Source organism: Cheilinus undulatus, linkage group 14 (genome assembly GCF_018320785.1).
Source record: "Cheilinus undulatus linkage group 14, ASM1832078v1, whole genome shotgun sequence".
Lineage (NCBI taxonomy): Eukaryota > Metazoa > Chordata > Actinopteri > Labriformes > Labridae > Cheilinus > Cheilinus undulatus.
This window is the reverse complement of record NC_054878.1, coordinates 10,835,740-10,855,547: the sequence shown is the minus strand read 5'-3', so window position 1 is coordinate 10,855,547 and position 19,808 is coordinate 10,835,740. Positions and strand designations below refer to the sequence as shown.

Below are 19,808 nucleotides of genomic sequence, written 5' to 3'. Positions count from 1 at the left end.
TAAAATATCTTCCCACAGGACTGTGCAAACTAAAGAGGTTCATAATAAAGAACAGGGCTGCCAAAGTTTATTCATCATTAATCACTGAGTTCTGATAATCAGGATCAATCATCTTTAATCACAGGTGGTAAAAAATATTAGTTCTGCATGTCAACACACACATTTTTAGTCCATATTGATAATATGAAGCAATTCTTACTAGTGTCTTGATTTGGAGCTCAAATGAAAGTGAAGTGTTGTTCTTTTATGATCTTTACTTTCAGATTTCTTATGTGAGTGCTGCACTGGTGCACCAGTGTGGTTTGAAACCATGACGTAAAGCACTGGTTCCCTATTCCTTTTAATCTTTGTTCTCTGTCTCGCTTTTCCTTTGGTCAAAGAGCTTTTAATGTCTTTGCTCCATCATCTTGGTCAGAGTTACAGGGTCATCTTAACCTTGAGCGTTTCATTACGCTAGGACAGTGGAACTCAACTGGTGGGTTGGGACCCAAAAGTGGGTCGTGGAGCAGTTTTCTGTGGGTTGCAACTAAGTGTCTGAAACAAAAAAAATGGTGGCAAAAGTCCTGAAGTCCTTACTGAACATGCATTGATACCTTTAATTTAATCCTGTTTTACCTTGAAATTGGGTATTTTAAATGTATTATCAGTATTTCAACTACTGTATCTCCTCTTCCTGCATTAAATGGCTACTTTTCCCATGATAATAAAGTAATTTCACCAGTTCTCTGGAAAACTGGCAAAATTTGACATAGTGATGGGGAAAGAAAGGTATAAAAGTTGTCAGTTTTGTCCTGTTCCTTTTTTATGCCAGGTGTTTTGGTCCAATCATGCTCCAAACTGCAAAATATTCAGTCAACTTAACATGCATTGTTGAACATTTTTGGGAAACCTGGGTCATGATCTGTCGTAAGACAGACTGGTGCATCCTGAGGCTTGACCAGTTGAGAACCACTGGTCTAGGAGATTTCAAAGCTAGAATTAGGGAACAGTGGGTGCACGTTTTTCTGCTCTGATCTGTTGACTGATCTGTAAACTTTTTTTTTCTGTCCTGTTTAATGGCATATGTGTGAAACATGTTATGCTGCTGGATATTTGCATCTCAATGAGAATACTCCTGGTTAAATAAAGGTTAAATAAATAAATAAAAGGTAAATACTTTGTGATTTATTCTATTTTAAACTGATGCTAATTTACTTGGAAAATCATCTACTTTTGTTTTGACAGAAAATATGGATTTTCTGGAATATTGAAGGTGCAACATTAGCTTTACCACAGAGAAAGAGGAACTTGCTATATGGACAGCAAAGTTATGATAAATAGCTAAAGGGAAGGGTAAACAAATGAATGTTGGATATCACAAGATGCACATTACTTTTGGCTTTTCTGATAGGCTATCAGCAAGTTTTCTTTAGTGAAATAAAGCAATTATTGTTTAGCTAGAAAGATGTTACTGTGCACCTTAAGGATGACATCGCATGTGTTAAATGCAATTAAAAAAAGTATATTTCCTTTATGAACCCTAATCACATTACAATAATGTGATGATGCTGACAGCCCTAGTTGCTGCAGTTTGTTTTTTCTTTCACAAGTGAATCCCTTAGTTTTGTCCAACATGTAATTCATTACATTCATTACAGCAACTGATAAATGCTTTAGAATAAAGTCTCACCTCTTCCACCAGCTGCAGCATACGACGAGTGCTCTCCAGGGACTGTGGACAAACAAAAAATACAGTTAGTACGATAACCGATGTGCCACTTTACAACTGCTAAATCTACCATCGAAGTCAATGAATCAGTTTGACATCAAATTCTTGGAAGAATGATAAAAACATCTGATTTCCTGTCATATCTCCAGCCTGTGCTATGTCCAGTTATTGAATTGTGTCAGTGAGAGGCGATCACAACAAAGTGGAGTCAATTTAACCAATCAGAAGGACGCAGAATGGATCAATGTGTCATGGGTATTGACCTGAACTCAGCATGAACTCACAAACACAAACTGTCTGCACTTAAAATATTGAATCCGTCTGTCTTTCAGTTTTGAAAATAACTCCCCCATTTGCTGATTCTGGATTTGCACAGAAAAACAACTCTACTCTTATAATAAAGAAGATTTGATCCCCTTTACCCCCTCTCCATCTCTCTCAGACGTCTATTATTAGCCTCATATTGATAGATACGTGGCTGCATGTTCCAATTGCCTCTTTAAGAGGCGTGTGGCTGCAGAGCACAGCTTGCTCGCTCTGTGAGATCACATTCTTCTTACAGTGACACAGCTCTGCCTCGCTGTGCACACTGATCCAGTGGAGTGGGGAGGAGGGGAGGAGAGGGGGCTGGGTAAGAAAATTTAACCGGGCACAAGCCTTGATTTAAGCCACCATCTTTGATGTAGACGGTCTCTCTCGCTTTAAGCTCCTTTTGCAGAGATTTTCCTTTTTTCTTGATGTTATTTTTGTCTTTTTTTAAGAGTTCATGCAACTAGAATGCACCCGCACCAGAGCAGGGACCAGATCACTAATGTGAAATGACAGGTGTATAAGCTGTTGTCTTCTCTGAGAGGTTTCTGAGGTCACCGCAACAGAGGAAAAAAGTGTTATTCTGATGCCGCCATTTTGTGCATGCCCCATGTTCCTGCATGTGTATGTGAGCGTGTGTTTAATATTCTGCTCAGCTGTGCCAGTGTGAGTCATATGTGAAGCTGGAGGGGTGTGGGTTCATCTGCTCCGGGCCATGGCTGAGACTTTCTCCGTCTCTCTCTCTCACTCTGACTGCTAATGACACACATGGAGGCATGCGCGCTCAGAGGCTCATAGATGAACACCAACATGTGAAACAGCACCACTGTCACAATCACTGCCGGGAATTTCACGCTTATGTGTGCACAGATTTGTGTTGTATGCACAAAACACACTGAAGATGGTACCATGTTGTGTTAAAGTCAGATATCTGTGTAATCTATCCCCTGCACCATGCTTATCCTCTGGTATTGTTTGATTTTTGCACACTAATAAGTCATGAAAGACAAAAAAAGTCCACTTTTAAAAATCTGCATTTAAAAAACATCATTCAAAAATATTTGTCCCTCTGAATTTTGGGGTTATTTGGAATTTAAATTTGAATTTTGAAGCCTATCAAGAAAAAAAAATGAAAACACAACAAAACCAAAAAATCATGCTATATGCAGCTGCAGGACTGAACAGCTGAAGGTTGTCAAAATGGTTTTTAGATTTAAGTAAACAGTATTCAGTCACTTCAATTTTTTTTTTATTGTACTCAAATCATTTGACAATCATCCCTTAATCTGCAGTCTTCCCAGAATGCCTTTCAGCATTTGGCACTTTTGTACCATAAGTGCAGTTACTGACTCAGAAAAGTCCTGTCTGTGGAGAGCAACCATAACACACAATGGATGATAGACTGAACATTATGGGAGAGCACTCCTGGTTCAGTACAACTTTTAGTGATTGTCAGTTGTAGTCCCTTAAAATGGCCTACTTTAAGTGGCATTAGTGTTCAAGATTGAAGTGTGTGATATAAATAAAGGAAAAATGGATGAAGAACCCATAGCTTTAAGAAAAATACATACACATGTTGTTTTGAGTTGGATTTAAACTGAATTCTTAAATGTAAGAAAGTTTTCACAGTGAAGTTTAATTTGAAAAAAGTCAAGTTAACCCAACATAAATGCAGGAATAATGATTACTCAAAAATGTATTCCACTACTTAAAATATTTGTGAGTATTTCTAACTTGTTCAGTTTTACAGTAAAGACAAAATCACAGCAAAATCTAAGTGGAAAATTTGACTCTTGCCGACAAAAATCTCCAGTATAAAATTAAGCAGAGCAAATAATCCAAACTTAGATTTCATTGTTATATGACCTATAGAAGGTACAACAATCATTTTAACCTGAAATTTGTGTCCAGAAAAAAAACATGCAAACATTCAAGTATCAATTTTAGAAATAAATAGTTCAAAAAAAATCCTACTTTGGTATTTTTAAATATATATTTTAGTTAAACAAAATGAGAATGACATAAAAATGATCATTCTCTTCAATACTTCTTCCAACTCCATTTTAAACGTGAAAATCAACTCATTAAGTGATGTTTTCATTTCTGTTCCATGCATGTATTCTTATGTTTGGCCAGTTCTGCATGACTGTATACCTCATTTTCCCTCTTTATTTTCTAATTTTCGCATGTTCAAAATTAAATATCACTAACTAACTAACTAACTAACCAACTAACTAACTAACTAACTAACTAACTAACTAACTAACTTACAGACTGACTAACTGATTAACACAACAATTCAAACTGAATTTGCAATATGAGTCAGAATAATTACAAATATTTTTTCAGGATCATTCAGTCCTACGTTCTTCAATATTTTTGGTTAAATCTGAAATGATTATTACTGTTAAATTAGTGTTTGTTAAAAATATGAAAGATTAAGATGCAATGTTTGAAAAAAGGACCATAATTAGTTTTTTTCCCCCCCCAAATCAGCCATTCCTACTTCCAGAAACTCCAAAAAAATACAAGTTTTTATAGATTTTAGATTAATATCTTGTTCTACTTTTCTGGCTTAAATCTTTCATCAGTTTCAGTCATGACCAAAACTATCAAATGTCCAATTATTTTCAGTATTTCAAAATATTTTTAAAGTTAGTAGTTTTGATTAAGATTGAAGTTGTTGAAAATAATTATTTAAAAAAATTTGGGAATGATTTTCTAAAGATATTTTCAAAGTGGACATTTTGTCTTGAATGACTTAGTAGGGTGCAAAATTTGTAGATAGTAAACTAAAGCCTCATGTAAAAAAAAGAAAAACATAATTTGGAATTTTGAAATGAATCAAGAAAACAAAAGAGCACAGACAAAATGATTTAAAAAATAAATGGTAAAAATTCAGTCTGGTGGACAAAGATGTGTAGAGTGATACCAGAGGGTTGAAAACACATGAATGCAACCACAGTTAGGCAGTGGCATGGTGTTGTATGTTTTCTATCATGATTTGTCAAAGACTGAATCACATTTTAGCTTCAAACTGGTTTAAATTCCTTACACCTATCATAAAAATACAGTTAAAATTATGATATAGGACATTTTTAAATTCCTTATTATATACTGAAACCAGTTCATCTCCAGCTGTATATTTATTATGTATATCCTTTTTGCATTTTTCATATCATAGAATGGTAAGGCTGTGAAATGTCTCAGTCATGTATTAGTGCTTCTAGCGTGAACACAGTCCAGTCTGTCTGAGTTACTGAATAAATGCATGCATGTACTCATCATAACTAATGCCACAGTAATGCAGTAAGCGTGTTATTCTCACCTCATCGGCCAGCTGGTCGGCGCGTTGCTGCATGTCTGACAGCTCATTGCGCATGTCTGCATCATCTGCCATGGCTGCTAGATGTGGGGGGTGGAGAAGGTCTCCAACAGGGAAGAGAAGATCCTAGTGGGAATTCGGGGAGGGCTGGAAGAGAAAAAGAGATAAAAAGAGTGCATGAAGCTTCATGTCTCAGTATGGAGGGCTGATTCATCGAGGCGTGAGCAGTGTCAGGACAGTGGATAGCTGATTACGAGCCATGATAATCTGATATGTGACAGCTGAGGTGGAAACTGGCTTCATTTGGAGAGATGAAAACGTTTAAAGACAGCTCAAAAATGGATCCAGTGATAAAACAGACCTAAACCCAGTCTGCCCACATACAGATGTGGACAGATGCAACCACAAGAGCACTTCAGCTCTGTCTGTGAGTTATCTAAAAGACATGAAGGCACAGTGGCATTCTTACTCTACATCACTGTGGCCAAATCGTGTCTAAAGTGACAATAACACATGCAATTAATATGATGAAACAAAATGCACTTATTATAGACTTATACTGAATTGCTGGCAGCCCTATATGTTACGTATATCAGGATGTCTGCAGGTCTTAAAAAGTCTTGAAGGTCAATTTATCAATATAGCAAAATCTATGATTTTAAAATGTGTTAAAAAGTCTTAATGCAAGACAAGGTCCCTAATTTTGTAGTTTTTTTCAATGTATATATTCATCAAATGATACTGTGAGCTGGATTTTCCTGCTTTTGTTTTTAAATTTATTTTTAAGCACCGGTGAGATTCTGAAGGATACCCAACAGATGTGATATCAGCCTGCATGCTTGTTAATGCTCATGCCTGCTAAGCTATCTGTGCATATTTGATGCTTACACTCTGATTGGTGTTTGCATGGCATCACATGAAATCTGGGTTTTTGATTTATTTTGATGACGTTGAATTATTATCTCAATCATATTTTTGGTTAGATTCTTTAAGTGTTTCGGATTCTGCTGATGTTGTCGGATGTCGTTTGCTCTGTCTTCTTTGTGTTTTGTTTGGATTTTGTTGCTTTTTTCTTCTGTGCTTCTGCACACAAAAGCACTTTGTAAACCCACATTTTTAAAAGTGCAATACAAATGTATTTATTAATATGATTATTATTAGTAGTATAGTAAGTTAACTTTGTGATCAGTTGATGTGTGCATGTCAGTGAGAAGTGAATGTAAGTCAGAGGAGAAGGTGAAGGGCTCAACCAATGATTTTGTGATTAAAAGCAGCGTTGCAGTGAAGCTTAAGCCTAGTGTAATACTAGTACAGAGTCTGCTAATGCTAGCACTGCTAGCATCTCGCAGAAAGCTTCATTTGCACACTAAAATAACAAAAACTTTGCATTTTTTGATTATGTTATCACATTTTTATCTTTTAATCTGTGCAAAACATGCACATAAGCATCACCAATGCTGAGAGGGTCTTGAAAAAGGTTTTGAAAGTGCTAAATGTGATGCCAGATTTACAAATGCTTTATTTTAGAGGAGATTTAGGGTTACAGCTACAGCCAATTATAACTTCTAATTATTTAACCTTTGATTGGTATAGAAGATAGTTTAAGAAATATTTCTATTTTTACAGATTTGCTGTTGAAATGTTGAGTGACAAGTAAAGGGGGCAACCCCAAGCCCAAAGTTGCCCATCCTTTATTTATTGGCTTTAAAGTGCTGGCTCTGGCCTTGCAGATATCCTTCACTTATATCCTCCACAGATCCTACCCCTGTTTATCATATATGCTTTAAACCTCCCAGCTAGGGCCGCTGTCTACAGCCCTTTTAGTTTTACACTAGCAGCACTCATGTTACAATACAAACCCGATATAGGCTAGAGTTTTTTGTAGTGTTCTGCCAATCAGAATCAAGCCTTAGAAGGACCTATGATACCAGCTTGTCCACAGCAATGACAGAGATGGCATGTTTTTCATATATACATTTTTTTGATAAAAAGGGAAAATATTGGGGTGCAGAGGACCTGCTGTTACTTGTGCCACATGTACAGATGTTAGTCTTCTGAATGAGCGCTGCAGGTCTGAACCTGAACTGTGGCTCCTTTTCCATATGTCATTCCCTACTCTCTCTCCTTGATCACTGTCTTGTTGTTTTTTGGAAAAAAAAAAAAAAAAAAAGGCAAAAAGCCCCAAAACTTTGGGAAATATTAAGTGCATGGAGCTGTTACCTGCTACCAAGGAAAGCAGGCAGACTTAAGTAAACGCTGGTGAGAAGCAAACAAAAAACGACGGCTGTGGCCCTTATGTATTTTTCCAATTGCCTCAAACCAGCTGGATTCAAATCTTTATAACAGCAGCTGCAAGCCAGAGGTAAACATGTCGAGCACATTCTCGAGGAGGTAAGAGGAAAACGAGTCAAAGAAAAGGCATGAAACACGCCAGATAGACCTATTGAAATTGGATTTTATTGAAAACAGTCCACAATGAAAACCAAGAGGGAGCCAACGGGGAGCTTGTGTCTCCAAAGTGTCTGTTTACTGCAGCGTGTGTATAATAGAGGATTAAGGAGCCACCACAGCAGGAGTTTGTTGAGGAATCAATGGAAAGAGAGCGGGCGACTGATGTGTGCAGAGGAATGCCAGTCTCAGACAGGGTTGACTGGGATTTTGGAGGATTAGCCACAGAGAGACATAAACAGCTTGTTAGCCTTGTAGCTTTGATCCTTTCCTCTCCTCTGGAGGTCACGAGAGTCTGCTATCACAAGCCAAACGTTTGGATATCTCCTGATGTAGGATTACGGGGAGCAAACTCTAAAGCTGATCATGAAACATCTCGTCATGTGTCAGATGAGTTAGAGATCATCGCTGGATACAAATGCTCATAAATTAGCGTTCAAACCATTTAAATCCCTTAAGAATCAGGTATAATTCCTTCACAGTTTTCTGGTTTAGTGGGAATCTCTTCACAATCACGGCCTCTATGCTTGATCTTTTCTATGTCATTGTTTTGGTTTCAGGCCCACAACTTTTGAGAGTAGTTCCCAGAAACAGCAGACCACTAATAGTAATGGAGGAGCTGTAAGAAATGCACACTACATCAATTTTAAAGGGTCACAACTGTTATGACATGCTTCTTCTGCCCACTGGTGGGAAAAAGAAGTGATCCAGGCTAAAGAGGCAAGTGTGCACCACTTCAGCATGGATTATGTGTCGATACCTCAGTACATTAAAGAAGCTCATCCATCAGTGCACATGGGTGAAGCAAAGATAGAGCGCTGCATTTATTTATGAAGAGATTTCTGCATATTAAACCTTACTGGAACAACTCCTTATACTCCATTCTGATCCCATCAAATATTAATCTGTGCACTGTGTTACTGAAGACTTTAGAAACACAGTGAACACAATGCACCAGTTTTTAAAAAAATATTTTTAATGGAGTTGAATGACTTCAAACTAGAAATGCCAGCATTAATTGCAATGAGATTCATGTCTAAAATTATTTTTAAACCATATTAATCACATGCTATTGTATGCATTCTGGTCCATGGGAGCTTCTGCTCCTACAGTGATGGAAAATTCAGACACCTCTGCTCATCTGAATGTCTCATTTTATTATAAAACATCACAGAAAGCCTAGCGGTCAAGTCAAAAGTAATCTGCATCATGGCATTTCACACATTTAAGTTTTTGCCATTCTCTTAAGCTTTTTAGGTTTACTTTTTGACCCGTAGCAAGTAGTTTTTTCTGTAATGTTGTTGCTTTATGTCTCATGATTTTCTTTCAAAATAAAAGCTGGTGTTAATCCAAACAGCAAGTAAAGCATTCTAAGGCAATAGATGACAAAGTAAATGCACAAGAAAGACCAGTTTATCAAGGAAAACTCATAGCATAACTGTTAAATTTACTAAATGTAAAATCCTAGTAAGCGCAAATTCTGAGTCATTTTGTACATGCACAAGAAACTAGCTTACACAGAAAATGTTTTGTGATTTCCCCAACCCTTGCTCTTCTTGTGCCCTTTTTCCCTGTTAAAAGTTATATACTGTTTAGCCAGTGTTGTAGCTTTTGATTTACCAGAATTCCCCAGTTTTCTATCGAAATAAAAGTCTGTTTTTCTTGAATCAAAACAGGAATTATAGTACCTTAAGCCTAAAACAGCACAAATTATGTTAATAGCTTAACAAAGAGCAGTTTCTTAAGGAATGCACTCCTGCGTATTTCACACTCTATTTGTGTCCTTTTGACCCATAGCACGGCCTTTTTTTGACAGTTAAGTTTATGCTGTAGCTTTTGTTCTACAAGAATTTACCAGTTCTTATCAAAATAAAAGCTTCTTTTTTTTTCAAAACAGGAATGAAAGTACCTTAATCCTCAGACAGCACAAAATATGCAGGAAACAGCACCACAAGAAGAGTTTCCCAAGAAAAAAAATCCAGCTAAATTGCAACTCCTGGAAAGTGCAAATGCTGACACATTAACTGGGGCTCACTGGACTTCAGTGAGTCATTTTGTATGTGCACTCCTGTATATCTATGTTCAAGAGTTATACTTCCAAAAAATTAAAAATAGGATAAGTATTTGACAGGATAAGCACGATGAAGCTGTCTCCTACATCAAAGACTTAGAGGATGTGCAGTAACTACTGTGTACTCAGTGTTTTGTCTTCATATATGTAATGTCAAACATATCACATTTTTACTGTTCACTTTACATATTTTCACTGACTTTTCCTTTGTTTCTGTGGTTAAGCTATTATCATTATTTTCAATAAGCAAAAATGGTTACTTAAGAAATTTCTGATCTAAATAGTTGACTGGATAACTGACAGAGAGGAAGCAGCTAAAGAAGAACTCCTGAAAGTGCAGATGCCGTCATTTTGTACATGCGCTCCTGCATATTTCTTCATGTTTATCAGTGTGAAACACCATGCAAGACAAAATAAGCTCCCAGAAGCAAGGCTATTATAGTTAACTAAAACTAACTAAATAACTAAAACTAAAAAGTAAAAATCATTTTAGTTCATTGAAAGTAAATTAAAAAAACAAGCTTTACACATATAATGGAAACTAACTACAACTGTTTTCTTACAAAACTGACAAAAATGAAATAGAATTAGGGATAAAATATCCTTAGTTTTAGTCCTTGACACCAGCATACTGACTGACATGAACACCCAAAACCTGGAGAGTTAAATCACATGATTTGCTGTGATTTGGTTTGAAATGGTAGTTTAAGGTGTTGAGTTGTACACAAACATTAAAATTTAATAAATTAACTGAAAAGTGAAGAACTCCTTTTTTGGGTCTCCCCTGACAGGTAACTCACATAAAAAAAAAACAAAACAAAACAAAAAAACACTAACACTAATAAGAACTAAACTAAAATGAAGCATTTTTGCAAAATAAAAACTAAAAAACAGCAGTAAAAATAATTCAAAGTAAACTGACAAAACAAAAGGTGAAAACTAAATAAAAAACAAAACAAGCAAAAAAATCCAAACAATTTTAACCTTGCTCTAAAACTGTCTTTACCCTGAACAGTGTGCGTGGTTTTAGACCACGCTAGTGTAGCAGATCAGCAGACATTTGAATAATAAATCTATAAATCCAGATTATGAAATATATCTTGTTAACTTTATTTGAATCACAAATCAACACAGTGATGCGAACTATTTCACAACAGACTTAAAACTGTTTGAAAATGCAAACTAATTCAATCTAAATGTGTCATTAACATTGTGGACAGGCAGTGATTTATTGTGAATAAAACTCTTTACAGTTTGACAGCTCTACTTTAAATGAAGGTCATACCTTTGTGACCAAACAACAGACCAAACAAACCAGACAAGAGCAAAACAGCACCAAGACAAACAACAACCTCCTCATACCCTGCACAAGATTTCAGTGATACTTAATGCCAACCACTTTAAAAATGATAAGAATCTTTAAAACAAAGTTGGACAAATATGGACTGTGAGTCCGTCTCTCCTCTCTGACAGACGGATTTGTCCACCTGGACGTGTCTCATCTTAGTGACTGAGCATGTGGTCTGCTTGATAATCTGCCTTGGAGGTTCTCCTGTACCCGCTGTGTTTGCTTCTCCCACTTGTGTGTAAGGAATGTTCACAACAACATCTGCTGGATAGACACTTGCTGCACATACACAGGAAATGAAGACGTTTCTTTTACTGCCACCGCAGTATAACAGAGCGACATGGTCTGAATCTTAAAGCCTCTCTGAGCTTCATGTACATCCTCTCCACTCATCTCTGTGGATTTATTCACTCATTTGTATGCCTTATGTCAACAACTGCATTGTAATGATTAAGCCCTGCATTGTTTTCAGGCTCCTTTTTAATAAAACATTTATCTAACAGTTTATAAGGACAAGATGGAAATCTGCACATATACTTGAGGATTCTGTAAATAATGTGTGGATTGAATCAGATGCATGTTAATTTCATCCCTCCCCTTCTCTCCTTCCTTCTCCCTGTCCTGCATTGTTTCACAACAGCAGCGGCCATGTTAGGTTATATAAAGCTCCAACCGGACTGAGCAGCTAAATGTCTGAGTTTGATCTGCACTGAAGAAAGAGAGAAGGCATCATCGCCGGCCTGTCCACTTACATAACCAATTTCAGGCAATTAAGTTTTAACAGGCCACGCTGACCTTCTACTTTACGTCCCAATTACAAGCTTCGCTTTATGCCGTTGTGCTGGCTTCAGCAATGTCTCAGACCAAAACGCTGCAAGCTCATCGCCAACATTTTCTAAAGAATGAACGCGAAATAATGATGAAGCAGTTTTTAAAAAGGAACATGCTTTTATGATCAACACAGAAATACGTTTGCTTGATTTTGGATAATAATCTAGAAAAATACAGAATGAAAATTCTTTCTTTAACATAAGATCTAAAGAGTTTTTAAATTAGTTTGTGATAAGGCACATGAAAATAAGCATAGGTACAGGGAAATAAATGAGTAAGTAACTGCTACTTAACCAAGGAACAACTGCCACTTCAAATAAAAGGAGATGTGTGGGCTGCATGAAGTTATCCACTGAGTTTAGAGTTCCTGGCTGTCATTTTAGAATTTCTACAACTTTTTCCCTGGTTGACTTGAAGTTAAATACTCTTTTTTATCCCTGGTAAATATACAGTTAGTTCCTCATTTCCCCTGGTAACCATCAGTTAGATCAGTGGTTTCCAACCTTTTTTCCATTGAGCCCCCCTTCACATATCTAAAAGAGCCCCCCCCCCCCCCGGACCCAGACGTAAAAAAGCGACAGAAAGTGTCAAAAATACACATACCCAAACCACTAGTGTCGCTGGCAAAAGATGTTGGTTTGAACCATTCATTTGAGTGAACCTAATTTTAACAACCTCAGAGCAGACAGGCCATCACACCCCCCTTAACTCTCTGGTGCCTCCCCAGAGGGTCCTGGACCCCAGGTTGGAAACCAAGGAGTTAGATACTTTCACATTAGGCTCGACTGATTCAAACCGCGCCACAGCATGATTCCTCTCCCTCCCCCCTGCTGTCTTGGTTTCACACTAGGAACATCAGTCCGAGCCTGGGCCCACTTGCATATGCACTCAGACTGATACAGCAGGTGGCAGTATGTACATACCTGGTTCACAAACCTGCTGAGAAGGGGAAAGAAGAAGCTGCAATGGCAACCTCTCGAGTAATGACCTGAGTGAAGATTGTTTTAGATTTAACATGGCAAAAAAAGTCCATCCTGGCACCATCAATGAGGATTTCAAATCACTTTTTAACATACCAGCACAGTTGCTCTTTCTATGTACAGACAGCTCAGAGGATAACGTGGGCTTGCGCTGTGCCGATACAGCGGTTTTTGGGGCGAAGGGAAACTTTTATTACCTTTGCATCTCATCTTGCTGACTCCAACTTGTGGTCATCCGTAAGGTGAATCAGTTTGTTGACTTGATTTTAATGATTTCCACCTTTTATTGAGGAAAAATGAGAACAAACCCACCGTGGAAAGAAGTTTAGTTTTTACAAAGATGTCATATCGCTGATATGACTCTCTGTCCCATTTTTGGCACGGTTTCATTCACATCTCATCCAAACTGTACTAGAGTCTACTTAAATCGTGCCCCAAGTGGGCCCAGGTGTTGTTCGTTTGCATTCACACTGACCAAAACGAACCGGACTTTAGGCTCAAGTGCGCTCGGATCTGGGATCGGGCCCCTAGTGTGAAAGCCATTTCATTTATTACCTGGTTAACAATTCCTAACTTTCCCCCCAGTTTATTACTGGGAGGTTACACAGTTTTCCCCTGGATAACCAGCAGATCATTACTGTATTTTCCCTAACAGCTAGTCACTCATGTGCTTCTATATCCATAAAGAATTTGCTTGTTTCCAGGTGAACTACCAGTTAGTTACCCATTTGTTCCTTGGTTTTGTTAGTAGTTAAGCATTCATAGCTCTCTGGTTAACCAGCAGTGGGGGACTTTACTTTCTCCCCAGTTAACTTGTAGTTAGAAACCCATCGCTCCCTGGTTTAATAGCAGTTAATTCATCGTTTTTTCCTGGTTAACATGCAGTTATTTCTGCATTTGTTCCCCTGTTTATTAGTGGTTAGTACCCAGTCTTTTAAACCCTCCAACCCCTTTGCCCTGTGGCTTCTTATGTGATGTACAGTGCTAATAAAGTTACAATTGTTGCTCCCAAACATGCACGTTCCAGTGACAAACTACCACACTCTCAGATCAGCTTTGTACCTATTCACTGGAGAAAATAAATGCCTCAGTATCAACAGTCATAATGTGTAGTCAATGATGCATAGGTAATATTCTTTTAGGTAATTAACACAGTGAGACGCCTTCACAACCACCGAGCATCTGCGCCACATCTGGCTGATAATACCTTTGATCCACCTGAAAGTAAACAACTACCGCATCTTCTCCTCGGTTCATTTCAACACAGTCATCTCTGTGAGTCTGCCTCTGCGCTGACACTCACCCACACTCTCTTTGCCCTTCTGTTTCTATCACCTTCCTACAATACATCACACCAACGCTGACATTTACGGCAGGAAATGGATGTCAGTGTGACCTTTTGACCCCGAGAAAAGCAATAAAGAAGAGGGAGAAGAACACTGAAGCACAAAAATCCTCCATTCAGTAATTAAAGAGACAAAAGCAGCACGGTACTCTAAAACATCAACTCATGTGAGTGTTGTAGGGGCAGAGGCTGTGGAGACATGATGTTTGTGAATTAGCAGCTTGATTTGATTTACGGCACAGCAAAGATGTTGTAAATGTGATTTATGACCAGCATGGTGTTTATCACTGGTTACACAGCGATTTCTGGAGTCAGGCTGCCCATTCATCAGTAGAATTAGCAAAGACTGAACAGGCAAAGACCAGCATACACAGCACCTTTTATCCACTGTACAACACTGGTAACAAGGAATAACATCATGAATGTTAAACAGGATATTCATCTATCCATCTCGTCATGTGTTTACTACCCCGAGAGGACTGTTCCAGTGTAATCACCATAGGAATAATAACCAAAGGAATGAAGATAGCCTTATTTCCATTCCCAGCATACTGCACCCCAGAGGATGACATATTTCATACGCTGTCCAATCCCCTTCTACCTGGAGAGACTGCAACCCCCCCGCCTACTACTGCCATCAACACGCTCTCATTTCTTTCCCTCCTCTCTCCTTCATTTTCTCCCAGTCTTTTAAGTCTATCTTCTCCTTCTCCTTTACTGGAAATATCATATTTATCTACAAACTTCCTTCAAGGCTGGAGGCATTACGAGTCCAGGTTGTCAGTATGTTATATGTTTTATATAGACCAGTTTGTCCATATATTAGTTAGTACATCTGCGTGTCTTGGCCATATTCAGGAATGTGCTATCTCAGAAACACTATGACGGAATTAATCCAACCCGAATCAAGAATAAAATGATTAGATTTTGGTAGGCATAGGTGAAAATTCAATATCAGTGAGCCTAATGTACCTCCCTTGCTTAACATTCTTCTAAAGATAATTTCTCAAGAATGCTTTGAGGGATTTCCTTCAAACTTTGCACAATTATCAACCATAACTCAAGAATGATCTGTTAGGACTTTTGAGATCATAGATAAAAATCATGGTCTTTTTGGCTTCATGTTAATCTGATGCTTGTAGGCGTAATTCCTCCTGAGTATTTTGAAGGATTTTTCAGACTTTTCCCAAATGTTCACTCTAACTCAAGCATGAACTAATTAGATATTTAGGGGAATATGTCAAAGGTCAAGGACCCAGGGCCTCCTGTTCATCCCTTGCTTTCTAGGCCATATTTCAGAGCAATGTATTTCCAGAGTTCTTTGAGAGAATTGTTCAAACTTTGCAGAAATATACCTTTCTATATTTATTTATATTTTGGAGGACAGTGTGAAAGGTCAATGTCAATGGGCCTCATCTTCATCCCTTGCTTTCAAGTGTTTTTGTCAGTTAATATCTTTAGAATGTTTTGAAGGATTTCTTTCAAACTTTGCACAAGTGTCCACTCTGATGAACAGCTAAGATTTCAGAAGCAAAGAGTCAATGTCATTAGGCCTCATGTTCAGTCATTGCTTGGGTATACAATATCTCATGAATGCTTTGAGGGATTTTTTTTTTTTCAAATGTTGCACAAATGCTGACCCGGACTCAAGCACGGATGACTGAATTTTGTGGTTGCATAGGTCAGCTCATAGGTGAAGATCCCTGGGCCTCAAGTTCATCCCTTGCTTTCCGGACCACCTTTGGGGATACGTTATCTTTCTACGTCTTTCAGAGAATTTTTTAAACTTTGCAGAAATTCTGACTCAGAAATAAACCGGTGTCTTGGAGGACAGGAGTCAAAGGCCAACATCATTGGACCTCATGCTCATACCTATGTTGAAAGCACAATTTCTCCTGAATGCTTTGAGGGATTTTTTCAAGTCTCTACCAAAAGTCAACCCTACTTAAGCATATTTGATTAGATTGACCTTGTCTGGTCATGTTCATCCCTTGCTTCCAGGTAATTCTTGTCAAGGCAATATCTCAAGAATGCTTTGAGTGAATTGCTGGGAACTTGGAGGTATTGGGTCAAAGGTGAATGTCATTGGGCCTCATGTTTAACCCTTGCTTGAAGGGTGAATGTTTTATCTCAGGAATGCTTTTGGATTTTTTCCAAACTTTGCACATACGTATGTCTGCTGTGACTCAAGGATAAACAGCTATGAAATTAGAGGTTAAAGGTCAATGTCATTGGGCCTCATGTTTATTCCTTGCTAGGGAATGCAATATTTCACAAATAATTTGAGGAATTTTCTTCAAACTTTGCACAAATGTCCAAGTGAACTGATTAGATTTTGTGCTTACAAAGTTAAAGCCATTGAGCCTCATGGTCAACCCTTGGGTATAACATTTCTGCGTGTCACTCTACCACAGACATACCACAGCCCTTTGTTCTGACCCACAATTGTACTTTCACTGTCCAATAACTGGAAACCTCATAGAGGTATACAACCACCTGGCAGTAGTTCTAGGATTTTTTTTAAAATTAAGAACAATGATGTAGCAGGTTAGCTAATACCAGATCTTCTAATGGCTTTCTGAGATGCAATACTTATTGGGGCACAAAACCTCATCATTACTGAAGACAAAATAATAGGGCACCATAACAGACCATAAAAAGTACCAAATACTTACAGCTACATGACTCAACCCACGCAAAAAAAAAAAATGTTTAGGTTGACACTGATACTTTTTTTCTGCAGGGAACCCTTACTTCCTGTACATCCCCAAGGAGAACAAGTTTTGAAAAAAATACAAACAGAGAAAAAAGGAGCCTCATTATACAAGGATTCATGGATGATTTTTGAATCAGCAAATCTGAAAGTACAGCATGTACACCTTTCACCTTGACATGTCTAAGCTCCTTAGACAATGTCCTTTCATTGGGGCTACCCATCTTTATGGCTTCAGGATGGAAAATCAAAAGTTATCAATTCTGTGTCTAAAAGCTGCTGCTGTATCTTATTCATGTTATGTGATGTTTAATTGTTATGCATCACAATAATTCTCTGCCATTGCCTGCACTTTAAGTAACCCAAACTTCAAGGCACAGTTAAACCAAACAACCCCTAGAAGCTAACAATAACCATGCTTTTAGTTTTATTTAAATAATGTTGATGCTGATAGCAGCCGAGTAAGTTGACTAAAGTTAGCCTGCTAGCACTGATAACTAACTGGGGCTTCTGTGTGTTGACACTGATAGATAATGTAAGTAAAAATCCTCTGTAATGATAGTTTAACAATATTAACTGATGATAGCACTTTGCAGGGACTAAAACTGTAGCATAACATTTTCCAGTCATTGAAACAAGCGACTAAAATTGTGTTACTCATCCCTCCAGAAGCATGCTAAGTGGTGTTAAAATTGGCCCAAATAACAGAACATAATGGTCAGAGAGTTCATCTAGATACAAATATGACTGTATCATCTGCATACAGTAGAAACATACTAAGTGAACTCATACGTTTGGAGGTTATCTATTAATAATAATAAAAAAGGAGAACAGGAACATGACATTGCTCCTTTGTCCAAAATCAGGATCAGAGTGTAAAAACAAAACTTGATTTATTCATTAAGAACAAGTCTGGAAATATTTAAATCTTTATGTTTTATGAGAAGGAAAATGTGTTCATATACTTCAGTTGAAGTCACGTTTTTATGTTATTATTGCTACTAAACAGTCTGTTTTCATGATCTATCTGAAAACAGAACATAAATATCTCTAGGCTGAATAACAGATGTATAAATATGTTGAGAACAATTACCATAAAGGTAAGAACAGCAGCGCTTTTATGTTGCTTGTGGCAAGAAGCACAATAGATCTTTGTTTGCTGTTTTATGCAAATCAAGTTGCTCTTTCTTTCCGGCACAAAGAGTATGCACATTTGGTTTGCTTTCCAGTTTCACTTTCAGATGCTTTATGTCAGCGACTGTTTCAAGGAATTTACTTAGCCTTTCAGAAAGACAGAGATTGAACAGGATTGCAAGTTTAAAATGGCTGATGTGTTTTTCACAGCAGATTAAATTACTGTGAGATGTTACTGGGCTTTTACTGATGCTAAATTTTCTACTTTATCAACCCAACACCAAATGATCTGCAATAAATCAGAGAAAAAAGGGAGAGCATTCAATTTTAAAAGGCCATTTTCAGGCCTGGCCAATTCAAACTAGACATTTATCTATAAATAGTGCATTAACTGATGATAGATTGATGTAAACTGCAGTTGTGTAAATATATAATGTCATAAAATGTCCTAATAGTGATGGTTAGTGCTTCTCTCCTTTCAGCAGGGCTGTAATCAGCTCCACTAAAGACTGCAGACAGAGAGCATTAGGTAACGTGAATTGTCATTTAGTATCAGATGATAAAAGTAAAATAATATCATGTGTCATTAAATAATCCACAGCTGCCATTCTTTAGGATACAAAGAGTAATGGGTATTATGCCTCTTCTCTTATCTGGGGGTTTCAACACACCACGGCCATGATGATAAGAAGACACTACCCTTCCAAGAAGCACTGGGAGCTTGACTAACTTCAACAGTGATGTAACGTTACACAACCAGCGCAAGTGTCACTACAGCTGGAGCTCGCTCTCTCTCTCTGCACACAGAGGAGCTAGCATTAAGTGCTGCAGCAGTATCCCAGTGGCCCGCTCTACAAAGAATGCCATGCATTATTGACCTGAGGAGTCCAAGACTCCATCACTTATTCATCCAGCCCCACTGTAAGCATCCACATCTAAGAAACACATCGCTGAAGAGCAGGAGGTGGAAGATCATGACAATACCAGATACCTGCCTCAGACAGAAAATAACACTTCAAAAGCTTCTCACAGAGATACTGGAGGACTCCAAGGACTTTCTGCTGCTGTTATGCTCAAACATTTGTCCTGAGGAGGTATTCTAACCTTCAGATCAAGTTTACAGGAAGTGAGATGGCTCAGAGGCATCTCTTCTCGATAAACAGAAACTTTTAATAATAATTGATTCAGTGTTTGGCCTCATATTTCTGAAGGGAAAGGAAAATTAGTTGGCATAGTATTAAGCTCAAGTATGCTGCAACTGGGTTTGTTTAAGATGGAAATTTCTAAAATGATAATGAAAACTAGTGTTAGATAGGTATCGAAAAAAGGGATAATCTGTTGGAAATACAATTCAGAGCCACCATCCCTTTAAAAGTTTAAAAAAAAAACCCATAAAGAAAGTCAGAAACCAGTTTCATTCCGAACTAATCTTCATTGTCAGCTTGCTCTTTTAAATTTTAGTACCTGGACAAACAGAGCATTCACCTACAGGTGAATATCACACCTCCATGTGGTTGTGCATAAAAATAAGGTAAAATTTGCCTTATGAATTGTTTGTTTTGTATACCTTCTTAGTAAAATGTAGTGTAAATATAA

At 37.7% G+C, this 19,808-nt stretch overlaps 1 protein-coding gene across 1 annotated transcript in view; it reads right to left on the bottom strand.

Annotated features, from left to right (window-relative positions):
- Nucleotides 1-19,808, bottom strand: part of snap25a (synaptosome associated protein 25a) — a 60,921-nt gene that overhangs the window by 26,165 nt on the left and 14,948 nt on the right. The window contains exons 2-3 of the mRNA XM_041806203.1: nucleotides 5,346-5,489; nucleotides 1,670-1,711 (exon numbers count right to left, since the gene is read on the bottom strand). Coding sequence (XP_041662137.1) covers nucleotides 1,670-1,711; nucleotides 5,346-5,417 — 114 coding nt within the window. The 5' untranslated portion in view covers nucleotides 5,418-5,489. The remainder of the gene's footprint in view (nucleotides 1-1,669; nucleotides 1,712-5,345; nucleotides 5,490-19,808) is intronic.